General features: G+C 44.1%; 1 protein-coding gene across 15 annotated transcripts in view; it reads right to left on the reverse strand.

The window, feature by feature from the left end:
- The window catches only part of KALRN (kalirin RhoGEF kinase), a 510,474-nt gene that overhangs the window by 70,908 nt on the left and 416,635 nt on the right, over positions 1-22,931 (reverse strand). The window contains exon 1 of one of the 15 annotated variants that reach the window (XM_065070496.1): positions 9,603-9,870. The exons of 11 other annotated variants lie outside the window; for them this stretch is intronic. In XM_065070496.1, the coding sequence (XP_064926568.1) occupies positions 9,603-9,687 (85 nt within the window). In that variant the 5' untranslated portion in view covers positions 9,688-9,870. Of the gene's footprint in view, positions 1-9,602; positions 9,871-22,931 lie in introns of those variants that run through there. 3 more of the 15 variants (XM_065070497.1, XM_065070499.1, XM_065070498.1) reach the window with 3 other exon arrangements.

Raw genomic sequence — 22,931 nt, forward strand, 5'->3', positions numbered from 1 at the left:
ACAGCTCTGAGCAGCTACAGCCCTCCCTGAGCAGCCTGGGGTGTTCAAGCCTGAGTAATTTCTCTGATACTAAGACAAAGTCAACTAAGATGCTGCCGTCTGCTCAGCACCTGTGCCCTGGCAGGAGCTGTGCTTTGCTGTTGCTGTGCTGAACTTATAACTGTAACATTCAAAGTGTTTGCCTCCTTCTTGCCTAAAGCTACGATTTTCCTTCTGCTGCCCTAGAAAGGATCCCTGTTGATTAATACTTATTCCATTTGCTAAAGAAGTCTATTCAGCCTTCACATGCTTCAGCTAAGAGAGATGTTTGAATATCATGTTGATCCTCAGGGTTCAAGCTACAGAAGGTACAAAGAATACCAGACTTGAGGCACTTCAGTGGTGTTAGCTGTGAATCATCTTTTTACATTGTACTGCTCAGATACATTTGGATCTAAAATACATTTGCATTTCTAATTAAAATAGCTTACCATTAGTAACTAAATAATGTCTTAAATCAGAATCCTTAGGCCATAAAAGCTAATTGCATGATGCTAAAACTAGATTTCAAAAATATACATATTATACCCCCTGCAGGATTAATTAGGCAACATCTCTTCAAAAGAGTTCTCAAAAGCATATTTATTCAGCATGTGGTTAAATTAAACTGGGTTGTGCAACACTTTTCATAGCCTGCCCTGGCGCACGCTTCTGCGGCAGCAGACAGCTGGGGCCTTGTTCATCAAGGCTGCTCAACATGGGCAAATCTGACTCAGGACCGCAGCGAACCCCAGCTGATGAGAAGGAACACACGTGCTAGTTTGTGCTCTCTGCCTCACAACCCCCGAGCTGCTGCCTTCACCCCTAAAGCAGCCCCGCTGCTCCCCGCTGTGCAGCTGAGGTGGTTTTAGCCACAGTTAACTGGTGCTGCTGGATGAGATGATCTCAGCTACGTGTGAGATGTGCTTCCTAGGACACGCAGGCCTATAAAAAGGTTGAAATCAACTGGTGGATATAAATCTGGAAGCTATAAGTACTGGTTATTTGATGCTTATTTTGTTGCCCGTTCCCTGTGTGACTTCGAGAAAGTTTCAGAGTGCTCACTGAACTGTAATGTGTTTTCAGACTGGTTAATATGGCACAGGAAAAACATGGACCTGTTGGAGAGGGGCCAGAGGAGGCCACCAAGATGATCAGAGGGCTGGAACACCTCTGGTATGAGGACAGGCTGAGAGAGTTGGGGTTGTTCAGCCTGGAGAAGAGAAGGCTCCAGGGAGACCTTATGGCAGCCTTTCAGTACTTAAAGAAAAGATGGGGACAGACTTTTTAGAAGGGTCTGTTATGACAGGACAAGGGGTAATAATTTTAAACTAAAGGAGGGGAGATTCAGGTTAGAGATGAGGAATAATTTTTTTACACTGAGGGTGGTGAAACACTGGCCCAGGTTGCCCAGAGAGATGGTAGATGCCCCATCCCTGGAAACAAATATTCAAGGTCAGGCTGGATGGGTCTCTGAGCAACCTGATCTGGTTGAAGATGTCCTTGCTCATGGCTGTGGGGTTGGATTAGATGATCTTTGAAGGTCCCTTCCAACCCAAACTATTCTATGAAGACTGCACTGCATGTCTTGGTGATGTGAGAAACCTCTGTTCCCTAAAGCTGCATGTGCATTATGAAGGGAGGAGAAAATAAACACTACACAGTATACCAGGGCACAGCCTCGGCTGCCAGAAGTTGTACCTACAATTGTCAGCAAACCTGAACTGCACAAAAAAGTGTCCTCAGTGGATTTCGCTGTAGCTGGGGATGTGCCACTCCCAGCTCTCCTGGTGTGCTCAGAGCTGCTTGCTCCAAGTGAAACCTGAACATGGAAAAATGCCTGAAAAATATAACAGTGGAGACACCTCCATGGTTGCTAAGGCCAGTCCCTTCTTATCACAGCTAAGAGTCCATCACTTTCCTAAATATTTACTTCAGTGTTGTCTTGTGCTAACGAACAAGGGATCTTTGCTCAAAACTGACTTACAGACTGTACTTGTGCTTTCCTGTATACAGCAACATTAAATTTCCATGTTTAATTTACAGCTGTCCAATACAAAAGATAGAAGTCTCCACCAGAAACCACCCACTGCTTCCTCAGGATTGTATTTGCTAATGGGTTCCCAGCAGGTCTGGCTTCACCCCTTCATGCAACTTCACAGCCTCGCGCAGCCTGGAAGATAACTTCATAGGGATCCAAAATTTCAGAACTGTTGAGCTGTACCAGGACTTGCAATGGTTGTAACACACAGAACAACCAAGTGCATCAGGGTGCAATACGGGCAACAGAATAGCAATTACCAACTGCTCCTGTGGCAACACACAAAACAGATGTTTTTTTTCCATTTTCCAAAAGTACTGAGCAGCGATGGTTCCCATGCAGTAGAGGAGGAGCCATAAGCATTGAGAAGTGCTGGGAGGTGAGGGAAGAAGAAACCAGCCAGAGCTATAGTGGGCTTTCTGCAGCGTGATGTTACGCATGCTATATTAGAGAAAAGCAAACGACAAGTACGTAAACTGAAGCGTATATAATGCATCTCTCTCCATCAAAGAGAAGAAACCCCCATGGCTATTCTATTATTAACTGCTGTAATTCACTTTGCAAGTTCTATTTCTTATCATATCAGGACCTGACTGGTGAAATTTTGTTCTGATTATCTGAAAGAAGACCAGGTGACTTGTGTGATTTCAATGTTCCCAGCTTTCTGGGGAGAGGACTGCGGAGCTGGTCCAGGACAGGCTAACAGATTGAAAGGCACATCAAACTTAACAGGAGACCTGATGGGATGCACCAGCTACCTTTAACCCAAGGAATGGTGTGTGTTCAAGCATAATTAGCCCCATCAAACATTATGAACTAAAAGCAAACAGGTTCATTTTTGGTTTGTGGTTTTCTAATGGCAAAGAACATCAGCCAAGGGAAACATTTTTGAGCATATCTTGTTAGGTATTTTCAAATAACTCTTTACACATGCTGAAGTCCTACTTATGATCTATAGATCTTTTTCAAGAAAACAGACAGATGTGCTTCTGTAGTTATTTTAAAAAGTATCTTTACATGACATTGAATTGTGTGATGCAATATTAGCAATTGAACTGTTCTGCAACAGCAACTGATAAGCGGTGGCTAAACGGACAGAGAACTGGAGTTCCTTACTGAATTGCAAACCACATCTCTAGATCCCCACTGTAATCATTAACTGCTCAACCAATTCTTCTGTTTTGAAAAGAAATTGCAACTTTTGCCAAAGATGAAATTGTTTTTATAAAATCTTTTAACAGACAGGAATTAGACTGAAATGTAACAGTGTTCAGGTGTTTTGGAGAAGTATCTTTAAGCTATTTTTAGACTGAAACATTTTGAGTTTGGTTTTTTTTTTAACTTTAAATGATAGATTAGTTTTCCTAAAATATACACAACTTTAATAAGGCATATACTGAAACACAACAGTTTGGAAAAAAAAAATCCTTCTGGGGTCATGTGAAATAACTACCCTTTTTGTTTCACTTCAAAATGGATAGATTCCATGCATTGAATTCCTAAACAATAAATCTATCTGGAACTTGTTTTATAGGAAAGCAGCATGTTTAGTTACACCATGCTTTTTGCAGTGAGCAGGGAGTAACCCAAGCTATATTTTCCACAATTATCTGTTCTCTTTCCCTTAAAATAAAGTCTCCCTTCTTCAGGCTTTTGACAGGATGAATAAAGCCTTGTGAATTCTTATATGCTTCTTGGAACAAATGGGAAGTTTAGGAGCTTTGCCTGCATAAAAGCAAACCCCATGTTTCTTGAAAGCTGGATGAATTTGTGGAAGTTGAAAACAATGCAGCAATGTGAATAATAAGGATCCCCATCACACTTTCACCCCCAGACTAGTAACTGAAAGCTGGTCTTTGTAGAAGCTCTTGCTATCAATTTAACACATTCAAAATAAGATCTGAAAGTTTACTTTTCGTACATGTTCTGTCACATCCTGTATAACCACACTGCAAAAGATAAGGCTGCAAGATCGGTCATGAAAGGGAGACACAAAACTGGAGGACGAGGGTCTAGCTGGTATCGAGAGAATTAGAGCTGTCTAGCAGTGTGTGTAACTTTCAAAAAAAAAGCAAAAAAAAAAGCTAGTATTACTTGGATCTTGGAAACTGAAAGTTGTTAAAGCATCCCAAACACTGGCACTGATACAATAAACATCAGATTTCCAGAAGGTGGCTCGTGGAAGATGGGAGTGGTGAGCAGTTGTGCGCAGCAACCTGCACCTTGAAAAACCTCAAACCTCCTGTGCTCTTGGAAACTTTATATTTTGCAGTAACAGACCCACTGAAAACATGACCTGCTGTATCCATGAACAAGGTTTCTACCCTCAAAAAACCCTCCTGCAAGCAGGTAAGATTTAACAACACTTAAAACTGAACAATCACAAAAAGAGCTCACTGTCCCCCCAGCCTGCCAACAGCACAGTGGCCATGATTCTCCTTCAACTGTCCACATTCAGGTTACTCATCAAGCCTCAGCACTTCTGCTGAAATCCAACTACGTCTCATTGCCACGTTCAAGGGAGGACAAGCCCACGCACAAAAATACTGGCAGGTTCATAACAGTGAGCTTTCATTTACCCCAAAAGACTGGCATAGGGACTGTCACGCAGGCTTTTGGGACACCCTTAGCTCAGGACTATCTGTCAGGAGGGCGTAAAGCAGGTATGGGAAAGCACATTTCCACACTAACAAAAAGAGCAAGTTTTTTGCTAACAGTATTCACCTTGTCATGTTAATCCTGCTTGCTTAACTAAGTACCATTTTCATCAACTCTTTTGTCCCTTCCAATAACTATCTGCCATGACCTACTCTGACTCCTGACTCAGCCTGCGGAGGTGTGGAAAACACAGGACATTTGGAAGAGAGGTTCCTGTCACGGGCTTACCAGATTTCTCTTAATAGAACTGAAGGAAAATAACAACAACTCTCCCAAACCTCACCACAGTCATTTGCTTGTGAACCTGCCAGGAGAAAGAGCCGAGCACAACTCTGGCACAAGAGACAGACTGCTGACAGAAGACCAGTACACTTGATCCCCTTGACTTCACTGAGATGCAACTAATGAGTAACAGATGGACTTCACCCAAGGAGTATACTTGTGGAAGGTAAGAGTTTCCTCATTTCTCATTCAGGAAGGACCAGGAAACTAAACGAGCTTGGGTTGACACCCTTGATTTTACTATTGTTTTCTCTTCTGCCTCAATTCTGACGGAACTGCTTTGGCCATGCATTCCATTACGCTTTACACAGGGTAACCATGGCTCAGCCTAAAACACTAAATAAAATATGTTCAAATTAGGAAATGTTATGGGCTTGAATATAATGCTGCAGATCACTTTCTTGCTACCACTCAGCACAAAGGTACCAGTTTCCTTAGAAAAGCTCTGCAGCTTGCTGTAACACAGTGTCAGCACCTTCTATAAAAAGCACCATCAGATCTCACTTTTTACCTAATGAAGAAATAGCTTTTATTAACAGGCTGTTGACAACCCTTGTAATGATGCTGGTTTGCCCAACTTCCAGTTAAGGCTCTGTTTCTGACCAGCTAGCAAAGATGTCCAAGGTGGCTGGCTGCACTCCCTTCGCTGCACATTAGTCACCATCACTGTCAAGAGGAGCTTGCTTACTCTGTTAATCTTACAGCAAAGAGGTTCACCAGACTGAGCCAGTAACAAATCAAAGACTCAGGGAAGGCTGGCAAGAAGAGGAAAAGGGAGGAAAGAAAGAAAAAGAGGACAGCAAATTAAAAAAAAAAAAAAGCAGAAGGAAGAACAAAACTATAGGAGATAGGAGAGAGAAGCCAGAGGGACAAGAAATTTAAATAAGAACTTTACCAAGAGCTTAGCACAGACACAAACCCACTCAGTCTTTCATTTTTAACACACTGAGATTAAAGGTTTGACATTCAGATTAAGTTTCTTTTGTTCTGAAAGGAAAAGTTTGGATACAAGCGGCAGCCTGCTCAGAAGAGCAACTACTCAAGGAGGCAGCAGGACACATTTTTTGTTGAAGTCAAGACAGTGCATCCACTTAAATCCATCTTCCCTGTTTCTGGCTACCCTCAAGTAAAAGTGTTTTATATTCTCATCTGAAGCCACTCTGCAGCTTAGAACAGGGTGTAAGGTGTTGCACTGCAAAGTTATACTGGCAATAGACTACTTTTAACCACAGACCCTCTTTGAGCTGTACCTGAGGCACTCATAGGCAACCTCTCAAGTCCAGTCTATCAGAACTTCTCCCTCCTTGCATTCAAAGAAAAGCATTTCCTACACTTTGTTAGTGCTTTCCACCCTCCTAGTGCCCCTTAGAGCACCCCACTGTGCTGCAGGTTGGGCTAAAACCAGCTGAGCTTAACTACTGTAAAGAAATGTCCTCTAAGTAAGGCCTGGGGTATAACGCAGCACACAGAATTTAACTTGGAGGTTAAATCTGAATCGCCGAATATTCTTTACAGCCCCTCAAGTACCAGAGCCCGGAGTTCAGTTCCCACCTGACCCAAGCTCCATGCACACTCTGTGCTGAAGGTAGCACAGAGTGGTGACACTCACCACAGGACTTTGCTCTGTGTTTAAAGACAACAAAGTTTTGACCTTGTCACATTCAAGGCACGCAGCTGACCATGTGCTTTAGGAAAGACATTTCACAAAGCAGGAACCCCTCCAATTTCTCTGCTTTCCCTCATCACAACCCTTTTAAAGGAGCCTCTAATCTGAACCACATAGATAACTGAGGAGCTGGACTCCATGTTAAAAGAAAATAAGCTATATTCACTTGCAAATCCTGGAGTGATGTCTAAGGACAGTTCAATGACTTCCTTGTTATCAGGAGACCATCAGAATTTGAGCCCTCCTATCAATCTGCTTTCAGGGCCAGTTTTGCAGCACTAAGCAGCATCCCATTACACTAGGTCACTTTGCATTTGTGCATTTAGGAGATACTGCAAAAAGCCTTGCTTACCCACTCTTGGCTGATTAAGGCCATTGGCCTGAAGGCTGTGAGAGTTGCCTGCTCTTAACTACCCCTTTTTATGGCTGAAAGCAAGTGACAGACTCTTGCTCTGAGACACTCCTATATTAGGATTCATATCTCTCCATACTTCAGGACAGACAAATAGTCCTTATTTAGTTTATGCAGGGGACTATCGGTGTCAGAGCAAAACTGCAAATGGTACTAAGTGTCAGTTGCTTTCTCTGGATGGATCCCAATAGCTTTGTACATGGTCAAAGCTGACACAACAAGAAACTCATCCAGTGAAACAAGCGAAAAAGTAATATCAAGGTCTCTACTGCTGCAAAAGACAGGATAAGATTGCTGTGAAAGAGTGGTATGAGTTATTTGTCAAAATCCTTCAGATAAATGCCCAGTTACACAAAATTTACACATTTCATGATACATTGGGGACCTAGGGTTTGGGTTTTCTCAGCTCTGCATTATTGTTGCTATTTAGGAGACCAAGCATCCACATCTCTTCCAAGTTCCACAGCAGGAAAAGCACTGACACAGCTTGTACCAACATAACCTCTGTTTGAGCACAGGCTACACGTTCATCTTCTCAATTTCTCTCACTGGATGGTTCTTACTGGCACAACAAAACCTACTGAGTTCTTGCAAAAGATCAAGATACATCAGGCATCTGTCACCAGGAAAAAGCAGAGCCACATTTTAAAGGCAAAGGGAAGGTCATATATGGGGCACCAGTGAGAACAGCTCCAAGATGATTCACATCCATCTTAAACACAAACTACAGTCACTTCTTCATACTGCAAGTCTGAGATCAGTGAGAAGCCCTGGGATGAAGATTGTGCCCCAGAAACAAAGATGACCACTAACAATGCAGAATACATGAAATTAGAGCCTCAAAGGTCTGGTTGCCACATTAAAGTATCTCCAAGCTTAATGGCAGAAGCTGTCAACAACAGCACGCTAATGCTACAGTCTGGGGCACCCACATCCCTCATCAAACATCAGGTTTGGTACCTGTTTGTATTCAGGGAGTATTTCCACCATCTGACCAGCTCTGGTTTTCCTCAATAAACAAACCATAGTAGATATAGCCTTTTACAACTTTTTACCCAAAGTTTGCTATCAAGCACAAGAAAGAAGTTAAGCGATCAGTATCACAAAATACCTTTTGTTACTAATCTGGTAAACTAGAACTGCAAACACAGTTAACATTTCAAAAGGAGAGAGAAGAGCCAGCTGTTTCCCCTTCCCCCTTCTAGAGAGATTTGTAGTCCAGGCAGCAGGGAGATTTTAGAATCAATGTTTTAAAGACCAGGGCAAAGTCAGAGAGCTTGAATACTGCTCAGACCTGCTACATGGGTCAGCACATTAAAGCATAGGCTGTCAGAAAGACATGGCTTTCACAGCACTTTAGTACCACAACCTTCCTGTAGTAGCCCTACCCCTGCAACCCGGTTATACATTCCTTCTCAAAGGCGGCAAAACAGCGGGGGTTTTGTGCATTGACCTCAAGAGTCGCTTCTTTGGCATGAAGTAGTGTGTTCTTCCCAGGCTGAAAAAGATCAACATCTTATGAAATCATGGCAAACTTCATCACCAACTAGTTTGCTGCTGTCACCACATAAGTGTGAGTCTAGTTCAATAACCACGGAACCAGGCTTCAGCATTGCAAATGTGTGCCTTGAGAAACTGGTAAGCCCACCCGTCCTCAAGTCATCTTTATCTGGGGATGTGTGAACGGATTCCATGATTACAAAAAAAAAACGCATTTCAGGGCTTTTTTCTTTAAAGAAAGGTGCCAAATAAAAAGAAAATGCAAGTTTTGTTTGGGGTCTTTTTGTTTAGCCATTCAGAGAACAGGAAACACTGAAATAACACACACAGATCTTCAAAAAACTCACATTATCCAGAACAAGTTCAAAAGCTGTATCACAGCATAAAGACTGTAGGCTGGGAAATCTTCAGTCAGTGCATCTGAGCTGCACCGTTCCTTGTAAAAGGCAGGTATTTATTTTATTTTTACGAGGCACTCTAGCTGCTGTGGCTTTCCCATATCTCTTTCAGCGTTTCAGCTCAGCCAGCTTCCCCAGACCTTCCCACAGAACCATTCAGAGATTTGTGAACTGTGAGAAACAGATGTTCTCAAAGTATTTCGCTCCTCTCCAAGCCCAAGAAAGACTAGAAAGGACCTAAAAAAAAAAATTTCACTGAAGCAAATATTTCTCCCCGCCCTATTGACCTTACAGTCCCAGGGTGTTTCCTACCAGCAACGATAAAATGTATCCATGTATCCTGTCAACTTCAGCCCTCTCCCTGCCCGTGGCCGGTTCCCCGCCGCTCCCTGCCCCGGGGCTCCGGACGTGCCGGGGGGTCCCGGCCGCACCCGCGCTGCCCAGCGGGCTGCGGGACACCGAGCCCGGCTGCTCTCCGCCCTCACCTGCCCCGTCCCTCCGCTCGCCCCGGGGCACAGCGGGCAGGCGGCGGGGGGATGCTGCCCCACCGCAGGCACCGCTGAGCTCCCGGCCCCCCGGCGCCTACCCCAGCCCCCCTGGGGGAACCGGTCCCCGGACCCCACCGACCTTTGCAGGAGCAGCAGCAGCAACACTTCGCCAAGAGCCATCCTACACCGGAGCGGGCGGGATAGCCGCGCCTGCCCGCTTTCATGCTGCCTTCGGGCTGCTCATGGCAAAGAGCCACCAGCCCGCTTGGGAAAAACAACAAATCACAATTTATATTAAAAAAAAAAAAGCCCTAAAGCTAGAAAAATGTTTTAAAATGACCGTGACAAGCGGCCGCGGCGCCCGGCAGCCGCTGTCCCCGCCGTGCCCGGCGCGCACCTCCGGGGGCGGGGCTTGGGGCCTGGGGCGGGGCCCGCGGCTCCGCAGCGCCTCCTGCAGCGGGGGGGCGGCGGGCGGAGCGCCCTGCGCGGCCGGGGAGCGGGGGGGCCCTGCGGCCAGACGGGGCTCCCGCCGCTGTCTGGGAGGAAAAGGAGTTTTCAAGGGGAAAAAATGCTGTCGCTGCGCTCAGGCGGCGGCTGCGCGGGCGGCGTCCGATGTCGGGAGCGAGAAATAAGAACTGCCCGGGAGGAAGTTTGCTAAAAGCTCTGATACGGTGTGGAGGGGAGTTCCTTCAAAGTCTTCAAAAGGCAAAACTTTGTATTGCTGTTTTTTCCTGTTGCTGTTCACAACTTCTTTTTTTTTGTTTTGTTTTTATCCTCTTCCAGCCCCATTCCTTAGCTTAAGCATCTGACAGCTAAAACCTTTTACAACTAGTTCACATACCAACCAGCCTGTCGTGACCCCAGCCACTCCTGTCTGCTTTCTGCAGCAGACCTCCCTGAAGCACTGCAGGGTAAGTGCTTACTCTTCTTGACACATGGACCAATAAAGTACAGCATGCTGTGAAAGGTGCCAACCTGTTGCATTAGGAATTCCCACCTAAAGCATGGAAAACTGGAGGTGCCAAAAACGTCCCAAACCTTGCTGGAGGCGGCTGGTAGGAGAGGTTGGGCAGGATTCCAGACTGGCAGCATCATAGCTTTGCACTCTGGGTATTAAAAGCTGAACGAACCCAACAGGCTGCTTCTCCCAAGGCAGAAATACACATTTAAAGGGAACAGCAGAGAGGGGAGGTGGGCTGTGCTTTGTGCTTCTGTGCGAGGACAAGAGAAGGCTCCAGGGAGATCTTATCGTGGACTTCAATACTTAAAAGGAGCCTATAAGAAGGGAACAGACTGTTTAGCAAGGCTTATTTGCAATAGGACATGGGGTAATTGTTTTAAACTAAAGGAGGGGAGATTCAGGCTAGATATAAGGAAGGAATTTTTTACAATGAGGGTGGTGAAACACTGGCCCCAGTTGCCCAGAGATGTGGTAGATGCCCCATCCCTGGAAACATCCAAGGCCAGGCTGGACAGAGCCCTGAGCACCCTGATCTAGTTGAAGATGTCCCTGCTCATGGCAGAGGGTTGAACTAGATGAGCTTAGAAGGTCTTTTCCAACCCAAATTATTCTATGATTCAGCCTGTGCAGGCATAGCTGACTGATGCCACAGGCTGGTGATCTGGACTAAGGCTTTTGGTTTGCTGTGCAAATGCTTTGGAGTGACACTTCATGGGGACAAGGGTCATTTCTGGAGAGGTTGGTGACGATGGATTCAGCACAGCATTCACAAACCCACATGGGGCTGCACCCACCCAGTGAGTGCTGTGGACCGGGGGGAGGCCTGGGCTGGGTGATTTCATGTAGCTGCCAGGTGAGATCCTGCTGACCCTAGAGCCATCCTGGCACAGGACCCCAGTACCAGGTGCCAGGGGTAGCTTCCCTGCCAGGGAAAGCTTCCCTGAGAGGCTCCTTCCACCGCAATGGCAAACACGAAACCTTCCTGCTCCACTTCTGGCCACATTGTGGGAACTGTTCTTCGACTACAGCCTCACTTGAAGGACTAGCAACCTCATAAGGAGCCTGGGGTGTGCCAAATTTTCCTGCCAGTGCCCTTAAGCACCAAGGTGCTTTTCAATATGTAAGAACAAAGGGAAACTTTACTTTGTTTCCACTTCACTTTGTCTTTCTTTGACTTGGGGCTGGGCTTTGCCTATCTGGGACGTGCAAGACAATGTCTCAGGGGTGCACCCAGGGCTCTTGTGCCTGCAGCGGGGTGATAATATGTCACGTTGGAAGCAGAAACCGCAGCTGCAGCCAGAGGAGTTGGACTGGGAACCAGCCAGGACACTCCCACCCTTCTGTGCCTCTTCCTTTCCCTATGGACCCTTTGTCCCTGCCACAGCACCGCAGGCTGCAGCCCTTCAGGTGGCTGTTTGGACTGCACCAGGCAGTAAGAAGGCACCAGCTTAGGGCCTCTGAGTGATCTGGGAAACTTATAGCAGGGTTCTTTGGCAAGGCGGCTCTTTAATTCCCTGCTTTCTGCTTCATACCACATCTCACTCTTTTCTAATCCACTTCCTCACACCATGGCCACCTTCTGCCTTATGGGTTGGCTGCCACCCACCTAAACTCAGCCTGCTTTGTGCAAACAGAAAAAATGGGATAAAATGAACATGCTCTTCACTGACATCTCACTGTTCACGTGGTGTCTGCCCGGGCAGGCGTTACAGTCTCTGAGGCAGGAGCAGTCCATCACTGAATTCTATACAATGCCCATTACACCAGAACCCTGCTCTTGGTGGGTTTTAAAAGTCATCAGGAGAAAACCCTTAAGATTTCTTGTGTAAGAAACTAGGAAAATCCTAGAAGTAGCATTTCACCCCCAAATCCCGGTGACTCTTGGAAGAGCTGGCCACTGTGAGGACCAGCAGCAGCCTGGGCTGCAGGGTTTGAGGGTTCCCAGTGGCGTTGGTGGCTGGAGGGATGGGAGGGGACACTGAGCCGCAAAACCTGACATGTCAAGTGGACAACCAGCTGCGCTGCAAGGAGTGCAGAGGGCCTGGGCTCATCTCACTCTGGGAATGTGAGAGCCATCAGGCCAAGAAAACATCAGAGAGGTGTGGTGTGTGTTACACGAAAGGCACAGCAATAAAACAGTGTTTGTGGCTGAAGTTTTGATAAAACAGCTCTAATGAAGTGAAGTCTGAGACTTTCAGGAGGGTTTTGAAAAAAGTTTGTAGCTCTTGCAATTGCAGCCAAACTTTAAAACATAATTGAGGTGCAATCTCAGCTCTGAAAAACTGTTCGCTTAATTAAAACAGAATTGACGTCATTACTGTGTGGGGATGCAGGCTTCCCCATCTTCCACTCCCCCCCAGTCTATAGTTCTAGCAATATTGTGAAGGTTCTGTCTAAAAACTTACTCTTTCAAAATATGAATAGCTATGCCTACTCACTAATGAATTATACACACAATAAATATTTCACAAAATAAGATAAGACAGAAAGACATACTATTAAATCCCATCTTATCAATTAGCTCCTATAAAGCAGAAGAGGACACATGCTGTGTGCATGGTCTAGCTCAGCTTCAGCCATGGCTGAGGAAGACTTCTGTCATCAGTATCAGTGGGAACACTTCTGCCAACTAAGCTTCAAGTAGGGATTTTGGCCCTTGGGAAACAGAAGTCTTGCAGAGATCACGCAGGAAAAAAAAAGTGTGCACAGTCCAGTTGCCCTAGGTGCGGAATGAGGAGGTGCTTGCTTGGGACTAGAAGGGTTCCTTAACCTCATTTCACATTATATTTTTCATGTTATTATTGGACAAGGTACATTACTGTGTGACTCTGTGGTCCATGAATAACCTGTATGTCCCCTGGCAAAGAAAATATCCCTGCTCTTGCACTAAACTACACCCAAGGCACAGGAATTCTTCAAGGAAACATCTCCTGGCACCATGGTCTGAACGCAATTGCTGTTATCTGTAATGGGGTGGCTGAGAAAACGTCAGGGTCCTGACCTGCTGCATCTGAAGCTGAGGCCCTTGGCAGCGTGCCTGTGCTGTGGGCCAAGTGTGCTGCCCTGCTGTAGGCAATGGAAGGGAAGTCATCTCCGTCTAATGTCAGGATGATGAGGAAATTGGTTCTATCTGCTCTTAAATACACCTCTAGAAAGTCCCCAGGCATGAGTTGCTTTCCTATGAAATCTGAGAGAGTCTGTAGAAATTACTTTTGCTGTAGAGGGGGAATAAGTTATAATACTTTTACCCAGTCGTCTTCTGCAAATTTTGGGTGAAAGATGGAACATATCTATTTTTACACTGTCTCTAGTGCTCTCTCATCCCTGCAGCAGCTATTCAATTTCTTTAGGTTACAAATGGAGAGGCCTATCTGAGGGAAACATGGGACAAAATAACTAGAGGACATAAACTGGCATGGCTTCATTTGGGTCACCAGAAATGCAGTGAAATATGCCTGGCCCAGATTGCCCTGGAGGTCTGTAGTGCAGAACAGCAGCAAACACATTTCTGCCATGGTAACAGGTGCTGTTTCCTTCCCCCCCATCACACATAGAGATGAATAATGTAATAGCCACCAGGAGCATCTGTTCATTACTTATGCAAGTCAATCCTACATTGTGCTTTAGGGTGTAAAGTGATCTCTGTAGAAAATCCATCCCTAAGGGCACTGCTATCACAGCTGATTTATTTTTTTAATCCAATGAAGCTTAAGTATTAGCTACTCATTTCTTAGGAAGGAATAGGAAACCAGCTGTCTAACAGGAATAACTCATGGATGGCAAAAGGAAGATAGATTCGTACAGTTTTAAATACATCATTAAAATATGTGATATAGCTTACAGAGACGTATTCAGATAGTGCAAGGACATGCGTGAAATTTAAGCTTTGTTAATAGGGACAATTAGGTAGGTCCCACCTCTGCAGAGAAATTCAGATGGTGCCACCAGGACAGTAAACAGAGACTTGCCAAGAACCAGTCAGTGAGAAACAGCAGGAGCAAGGACTCAACAGAACTTATTTTCTGATTACGGTCTTGTCACAGTTCATGGAGAAATCAAGAGTTACATAGCACCTTAAGGAGCCCAGTAGATGCTAGCTAACTACTTTCATTACTGATCCTACTAGTTGCTTTCTGTGTGACTTTCAGATGAAAAAATGACCGTTACATGCCTCAATTTTCCCCATGTGCAATAATTAGCATTTCACATTCCCTTCAAAGTGGTCTGAAACAGAGATTAGACATCCTACACTGAACAACAAGAAGAGCTCTTATTGTTTGATGTGTCTTGAAATGTGTGGCAAAATATGGCTCTGACATTATCAGCCTTCAGATTTAGTGTTAAAAAGCACCTCAATCATATGTCTTGCCTGCAAATGTTACTTGCAAAACCAGGTAAATCTGAACAATTGGAGGGAAAGCAGATTGGCAGAGAGAAGCAATCATTGCTCAACCAGCACAGTTCAGTACATTATTCTTGGCTCTGGCTCCAGAGATTTTCAACAGCACTAAACATTCATTAGATTAAATCAAATGAACCACATTCTTTAAAAATAGCCGGAGCCTTGTTGGGCCAGTTGGAAAAAACAACAACTTTATTAGGTATTAAAACAGATCAAATAAATGAAAAATAAATAAATAAATAGAGTCATATTCCCTCCTGGAGCAAGGAAGCACAATTCCAAAGAGAGGTTTTTGGCTCCTTTGTTCAGCACAGCAGTAGGTAAAAAAAGAACATTGTCAACTAGCTAAAACAAACAAATTAGGAAGAAATATAGACCGTCCAGCACAAACTCCACACTGAATTGCAATGTAGGCATATGTTCAGCAAATGTTAGAATATATCATTCCTGATCCCTCTGCTGCAGGTGGTAGCATGAAGTAAGTTTATGGCAACTAAGAAGAGTTGCCATGACCAAAGAGCATGCTGGTTCACCAGCTCTCCTGTACAGCCTCAAAGGCCACAGCCAGACCTGTCTACGCTGCTGAACTGGACATCAGCTATCCACCACACCCCAACATCAGAAGTCCTCTGCCGACATTAGCCTGACTTTCTGTCCTAAATTACAACCCATCTTTTTTCTTTATCTTCATCATATAAAGAAGGAAGAGCCTATTAAAAAAAAAAAAAAAAAAAAAAAAGAGTGAAATTGCTTGGAGACTTATCCACAAAAGTACCTTAAGAAGATCATCAAATAAACAGCATGAGGATGATGGCTGTAGAGCAGATTGCAGAATAAGATACACATGCTTGCTTTCATGTAATTCAGTCTGTTTCAAGGGAACCTAGATTTGCCCCCCAAATATTCATGTAGGTATAATCTAGGATATAATCTAGGAGAGTTTGATCCACTCTCAGGAGCAGAACAGACCTGCAGAACACACATGCTCCTTCAACCTCTAGCCTAACTTTGCCTTTCAGATATCTCAGAACAGATTTCTACACTGTCCAGTTCCTCTGTTTTCCTGGACACAGGACCAAATCCACTATATACGAGGCTTTTTCCTATGCAAGGACTATATTCTGACAGTGGATTGCTTAGAACAGTTAGAAGCTGGTGTACAGTCCTGCCCTGCTGCCTTCCTCCGAGACCTCAGCGCAGGTTCACCTTCCCCTGGACTGGTTCTACTGCTTCAGCAAGGTCTTGTGTGAGCACAGAGGGCTCGTCTGACCTACCAGCAGTAGGGCAAGATGAGTTACGCTCAGATGAGGTTGCAGCAGAGTCTCACCTCACAAACCAGTTTAACATAAGAGGTCCAGTAGTGGAGCCACCTACCACATTATGTTAGTAGGGTACTAATTTGTTGCTTGAGAACTATTCTGGATGGTAGACACAAGCTGAACAAGCCACTGGTCAGAATAAAAAACCCAACGGTTCAGCAGAAAAGAGTGAAATAAAAATTTAAAGCAGGTTTTGTGTTCATTTCCTGAAGCACTTATCTCAATTAGAGCAGAGACATGTCTCTGGGAGTTACTGCAATAGCCAGTGATGGAAGACACAAAGCATTAAAGCACTGCCTTTTGGACATGTTTTGGCTCCTGTCTTACTCTGTTGGGCCTCAGTAGAGAAATCCTGAGCCTATCTCAGCCCATCATGGTCTACTTTCCAAGACAAACAGGAGCCTCACCCACTGGTGCATGACAAAGGTGAGCTGTTGTTTTAGCAACTACAGACTAATAGTGTAACAAAACTATTTCTGACCTGCCTGTCTCAACTTGCCTGAAGTTGTTCTATTTGGATGGTAGAAACCACAGCCAATTTTCTCCTTAAATGGCATTTCTCCTCCTTAAAGTAAGGTGTTACCTGTTTTGTTTACTTGTTTTTGTTTGGTTTGGTTGTTCTTGTTGTTGGAAGAGTGTTCAGACTATTTTCCTGAGATGTTCTGCAGAAAACTGCAAGTTATATTCATTATCTATCCCTTCCCACCCAGTATCTAACACAATTACGGTTCAAGGCAAGCTAAAAGAAAAACTAAAAATTGGTACACACCATTTGCTAGGTAGAGAGAAAATTTTTTCTGTTTGCCCATCTGGAGGAATTAGACTTGAACTAAAATAAAATTCAATATCAATATTATAAAAGACTTTGTTTATTTGGGCCAGATTATTGCATTAACTGTATTTTCCACCTCCTTTTTTTCCTAGGTTGAGAGAATGCAGAGTTCTTACCAGCCAATGTTTAGGATGGCAAAGATTTCTGATTTACAATATCAGATATAAGACAAGCATAACAGAATTTGTAAAGCTGTTATTGAAACTTATGGCAGGTATAAATAGCAAGGGCACACATAACAGGCAGCCTGCTGCGCAGAGAATTTAAAAAATTAGGTTTTAAGCTGGTTTTATGAGCTGGTGGAATAACTGGCTAGAAAACAACCCCTCTGCTTTTATCAGTGTGGAGCACCTCTGCCTTCTTTCATTCTTTAGTGTCCACAGACCAGCAATAATGGCATTTTTAGGATGCTACCTCTCTGACAGACAGGATTTCTGCTGATGCCCTTGTACAGAAATGCTGCTCCTGGAAATGTCAGTGATTAATTGCTAATCTACCACCAAATACTCTAGAAACCCCCCTTCTGCTTGGTACCATCAGACATTTCCAAAAGCTGGACTTCTACACTTCTGGTGTCTGTAAGATGGAAAAAATCTGTTGTCTTTGTGTGAGAGGGACAAGTACATGATGTCATGGAGAATTTTGTAATTTCTATGTTCAGCTGATCTCTTGGTACGTAACAGCTCCACATGACATGATAGTTCCATGAGTACCAAGTTGTCAAGAGCCAAGAGCTCTGCCAAAGCCCTTTGTTGCCTTTTCTGTCCCTCCCAGGTGCCTGCTCCTTCCTGCCACCTCCTCTGTGCCAACAGAAATGTTTGTGCAGCCTCACAGCAAATCTGATCCACAAATGAATCTGGGTTAAAATTAACTTAGGGTGGAAAAAAAAAAAGTTAATTTTAGCCCAGATTGGTTCTTTGATCTGTCTTGGTTCTCCTGTTATTACTGTTCAGATTTTACTGCAAAAGCCTCAAGCTGTGTGACTGATGCATCACCTGCACTGCTGTATTATCTCCTGGTCTCAGTGATCCCACTTGCTATGGCAGGTCCTGTTTCCTCGGGTAGGCACAGAGCACATACCTGATGCTCAGAGAGGTTCAACCTCCCTGTGCAAGAGAAAAGGACTACATCCATCTGGCCGGCTATCTTTTTCTCAGCAGAGAGAATCACCAGCCCGCAGCGCTGCTGAGATCAGACCCATCTCTGTCATGCCTGAATGTCCCTTAGCGAGTTTTATGATGGCAATCAGGAAGCTGACGGGGAATAGAATATGCATATTTGTATCTTTACGTGCAGAAAGGCATGTTTGTGAAATAAGGCTGTAACAGATTGAATATTGCAGAACGTGTGTAATCCCAGGTAAAGGCTGCGTACAAAGCAATTGCTCTGTGGAGCAGCACTGTGTGTACACAGCACAACTACAGCAGATTTGTCTGAGCACATGTGCAATGGCCATGAAGACTACTGGTGTGTACAGCCTGAACCACCTTCCCCTGCCCATGCACAAAACTTTTTTTCACTGAGCTTTTTCACAGGTTAGAATGGCCTTCCTCTGCAACAATAGCACCCTGATTCCTTCACACCGTATGACACTTGATTTGACTTTTGCAGGCTGTGGAAGGAAAAATGCTCTTATTTCACTGAGTCTTGCAGAGTTAATAAATTCTTCAGTGCTTTTCTAAAGAATGCCATTTGGCTCTTAGGGCCACAATGTTCTCTGATACCTAAATGCAATTCCCACAGATTTCCAAGGAAACTGAGTATATATTTCTTGGCAAAATGCAGCTATTGGCTTAAAATTCTGAAGATATGTGAAATCTGCAGAGCAAATAAAGAGCCGGGTACAGTTTGGAAGGAGTAAAACTGAAATGTATGAAGATCTAGGAATACTTTTGAAAAGTCTGTCTTGAGCTGAAAGATTTCAATATCCCTTCCTAGTCTGGAAAACAGAAAAAAGCCCTTGAAATATAAACAGTGGGTGCTACCATTTAATTTTTTAATCTCTTTGGCTTGCAAAAGCAATAGGAAATAAAAACTTGTCATTTGGCCTCTGGCAGTTCAACATTGCTGGTAAGAAACATGGAGCCTTAGGTTTACTTCATGAAAACCTGAGTCACCAACACACAGGAGCTGCAAATTGCTTTGCTGTAGACAAGAAGTCAGGGCTGCTTTATTACGTGAGGTGTTGGATAGTGTATCACTGTTGTGTCTCTTTGAAGACACACGTTTAGAGAGGCTGGAGACCATCCCAATCTTTAGCCCAATATGCAAGCAACTATCCCCCCTTTTTTAACGGAAATGTAATTGTATTTTGCAAACTCTAGAAAGAAAACAAATACTTATTTCACTGCATCACAATTCTGCAGGATCAATAATTCCTCAGTGCACTTATGAACAATATGTATGTATTTTACATATGTGAAATAGAGCTTTTTAATAAATGCTGAGGACTACAAAAGACAAGAATGGTTTAACCTCTCATAAAAAAGGGAACTGTTCTTTAGCTGTTCTGAACTATGAGAGACTTATTTAAAGAGATATAAGGAAAATACAGTAAAATATGGACTCTGCCTTTAATAAAAGAAAAATGCAATTATGGAATTAAAGGCAACATTTGTAAGAAGAGATAATATCTTTTATGAGATCAGTTAATATGAATAGAAAATAATACACTGGCATTTATGTAAACAACCTCCTGTCCTAGACTTTTAGACTATAATAGTGATAATAACATTAATTCTACTTTCTAGAATTCGGGATTAATCTGAACTAAGCAAAGTTGACATTGGTTTGGGCTCTTTTGCAAAATGTGTAACCTGGGAATAACTGCTCTGACAAAATGCTTATGTAAAGGACAGGAAAATCAGGCTTCTTGTGTCAAGATCAATATATGAAATCTGTGCAGTGTGCTGGAGCAGATATACAGAAACATAATTTCAATTACTTGAAATACATTATTTAATACACATGTGCTTTGCATTGCAGTTTGCCTATCTCCGGCTCAGACTGGTTGGGGAAATGGGATTTTTAGCAGAGCTAGTTCACTTCAAAATATACTCATAAAATATTTGTTTAAGATTAGCAACGGAAGGACCAGCCCAACAATGTACAGGCCTTGCAGGGTGCAAATGCTGCATTTGGGATTAGTCCCTTTAACTGCCTGGAAGCTGAAAGAGTGAGGAGGCAACACTTTGGAGAAGCCAAAATTCTCAATCACTAGTGTTCGTGTTACTGCAGTTCTTGCAAGTACCAGTTATAGGCTCAACCTTTGTGAGATGCTCTTGAAAAGTACATCCACAGTTTGATATTAAGATAGTGGGGATGTCAGGCACAAACCCAGAGTCAGTGGTTTATTTTTCCTTTATGCTTTGACTTTAAACATGTCAGGGATAAGGATCAGGCAAGTAAGTTACAACATATTCAACAAGACAGAAATGAGGAACGTAATAATGAATTGCAGCTCCTTGAAGCTGGTTGCACAGTAAAAAGCCTAGGCAGACAATCCAGATTCTGCTCTTTCCCCCGCAGTCCCAGGTGGATTACGGTCCAATGTCCATCTGTGAATCTGCTAAATTTAGTCTGGCCTCAGAGGAAACACAAGACACAAGCCATCCACATGCTCCCGTCGCTCTTTCGGGATGACCTTCCTGTGAGCTCAATGGGCCAAGTGCTAGAGAACAACTCCCCCCTTCCCACCACGCTACATGTATTTCCAGACACGACTAAATACAGAGGAAATAGATTTTACTCAAGAAGCTATTTTTATACTGTTCCTCCGGGCTGCTTTTTTTCACTAGTGGGGCAGATGTGTGGAGATGTTATGGCTGCTGGCTTCAGGTCAGAGCAAGTATAGAATCTCATGTATAAACCAAACTCTCTACTCCACCTGCTTACCCTGGTGTCTACAATCCACCCAGGTACCACAGCTCAGAGGAGGAGAAGAAACAGAAGGCATCTGTAGAGTCCATAAGTGGTTAGTGAAAGGAAACAGGCATCATATTCAGACCATTTTCAGTAGGTGCCTCTGTTGGAAAGCTGTGCAAAGAGCCTTGGGTAATATTTGACCTGGATCCTTGAACCTCAGTGCTCCAGGAGGAACCTGAGTCCTAATCAGTAGAACAACCATTGCTCAGGCTCAATCAGCACTTTTCATGGGGTCCCTTTCAAAAGCCTCGCTCTCTGCTCTGACCCCACTACACAAGGGAAGGCTGAGCTCAGCCATCTTATGAAAGGACATGTGCTGGGAACACAGGGACAGCTGAGGACTGGGCAGGACAGGCCCTCCCTGGTTTAGTGTTCTTTCAGTGGGAGATGCCTCTGGTCTTCTCCAGGCAACACAGGTTGCTGCACAGCCCGGATTATTCCAAGAAATTATCTCACTCAATGAATTAAAAATACAGTATTTCCTTAGTAAAACTATCTTTGATTTTTGTGGTGTCCCAATGGTTGGGACATCAACATCACAGAATCATACAGTACCAGGTTGGAAGGGATCTCAAGGATCATCTAGTCCAAACATTCTGGGCAAAAGCACAGTCTACACAAGATGGCCCAGCACCCTGTCCAGCTGAATCGTAAAGGTATCCAACGTTGGGAAATCCACCACTTTCCCTGGAAAGCATGGGCTGGCCCTAGAAAAGGGAGCTGGGAAAGCAGGAGGGCCAGGAGAGCATAGAGAATTTATGACTCTGATCTTCACAGAGGCTGTGGGAAGAAATGCAGTCCTGAGCCTAACACAGAGAGGGACTCTGCTATATATCTTTTCTTCCTGTTCAGAAGCATCAAAATGCCTTCTAGCAATGACTTTGCAAGCAAACTTCAGCAGCGAGTGAGAGTCTTAGAGAAGCATCAAGAGTCAGAAGGATGCATGGCTATGTTTCAGCGAGACTGTTCTCTTTCTCTGCCTCATCTTAAAATGCTTAGCTACGCCTCCCTGAGTATTCCTCAAACAGACAGATATAAGGCAAGTGAAGAGAGAAAATAAGTCCAGGGAAGCCATAAGAGAAAGCCTCTTTAGAGCTGCATTCCCTCTCCACCTTCCCTTCACTTCCTACAGTTCCAGCCACCAAAAAAGAAGACCTGGTCTGGCAGCCAGCTGCATGCTCAGCTCCACCACCCAACCCTGACCTGCCAAACCATCATCTCTCCACAAAACAGAAGCGCTGCAATAAGTCACTCTACCCTCTTCCAAAAAGTGCCCCTCCAACAAAGCCACAAGCATATCTAAAGGAAACAAATGACCCTTTATCTCGAGAGAGAAGATTTTTCATTTTGGAAACAGACATCTCATGAGCATCACTCTGCTCAGTGTTGCCAGCAGCCTGCATAGCAGCGATACACTGTGGTCATTGTTTCCTTCTGTAGAGACTGGCATTTAACCCTCCTGAAATGTGAATGTTTCTGTCCTCTTACAGATCCACACAAAGTTTGGAAACAACCTGCACTGCATTTTCAAGGATGCTTTCTTATTTGACCACCATAAGGGTTTCTCTGCCGGTTTTCCTCTTTTTGTCAGCTGGCCTTGGCTAGTGTGATGCTAAAACGAGAATGATTTATTATCTCGATAGGTAGCAAATCTATCTCATAATTGGTCACAGCCTTGGACGATGGTGCCAGTATGTTAATGATGAGATACAGGTGATCAGTATGATATCTGCTACCAGGAAGCCCTGTTTTCTGAAAGCCTCCCAGCCAAACTAAGTGAAGGTCCCAAAGGTGCCATAAGCTATGCATTAGAAAACTGAGTCACATGAGTCGCACAGTAATAAAGTTGTCAGAGACTGTAATGTCAGAAGGGGCTTTTAGCTCAGGTGCCTTGAACTTTATGCAATATCAGAGACTGAATTCTGCCCAGTTTTATCCCGTATTGTTCCTATTTGCCATATTCCCCAAGTTGCTCCTGGTACAGATGCAACAAGGTGACCTATGGAAAGGATGGAGGAAGCAGCAGGAAA

Source organism: Columba livia, chromosome 7 (assembly GCF_036013475.1).
Source record: "Columba livia isolate bColLiv1 breed racing homer chromosome 7, bColLiv1.pat.W.v2, whole genome shotgun sequence".
Taxonomy (NCBI): Eukaryota; Metazoa; Chordata; class Aves; order Columbiformes; family Columbidae; genus Columba; species Columba livia.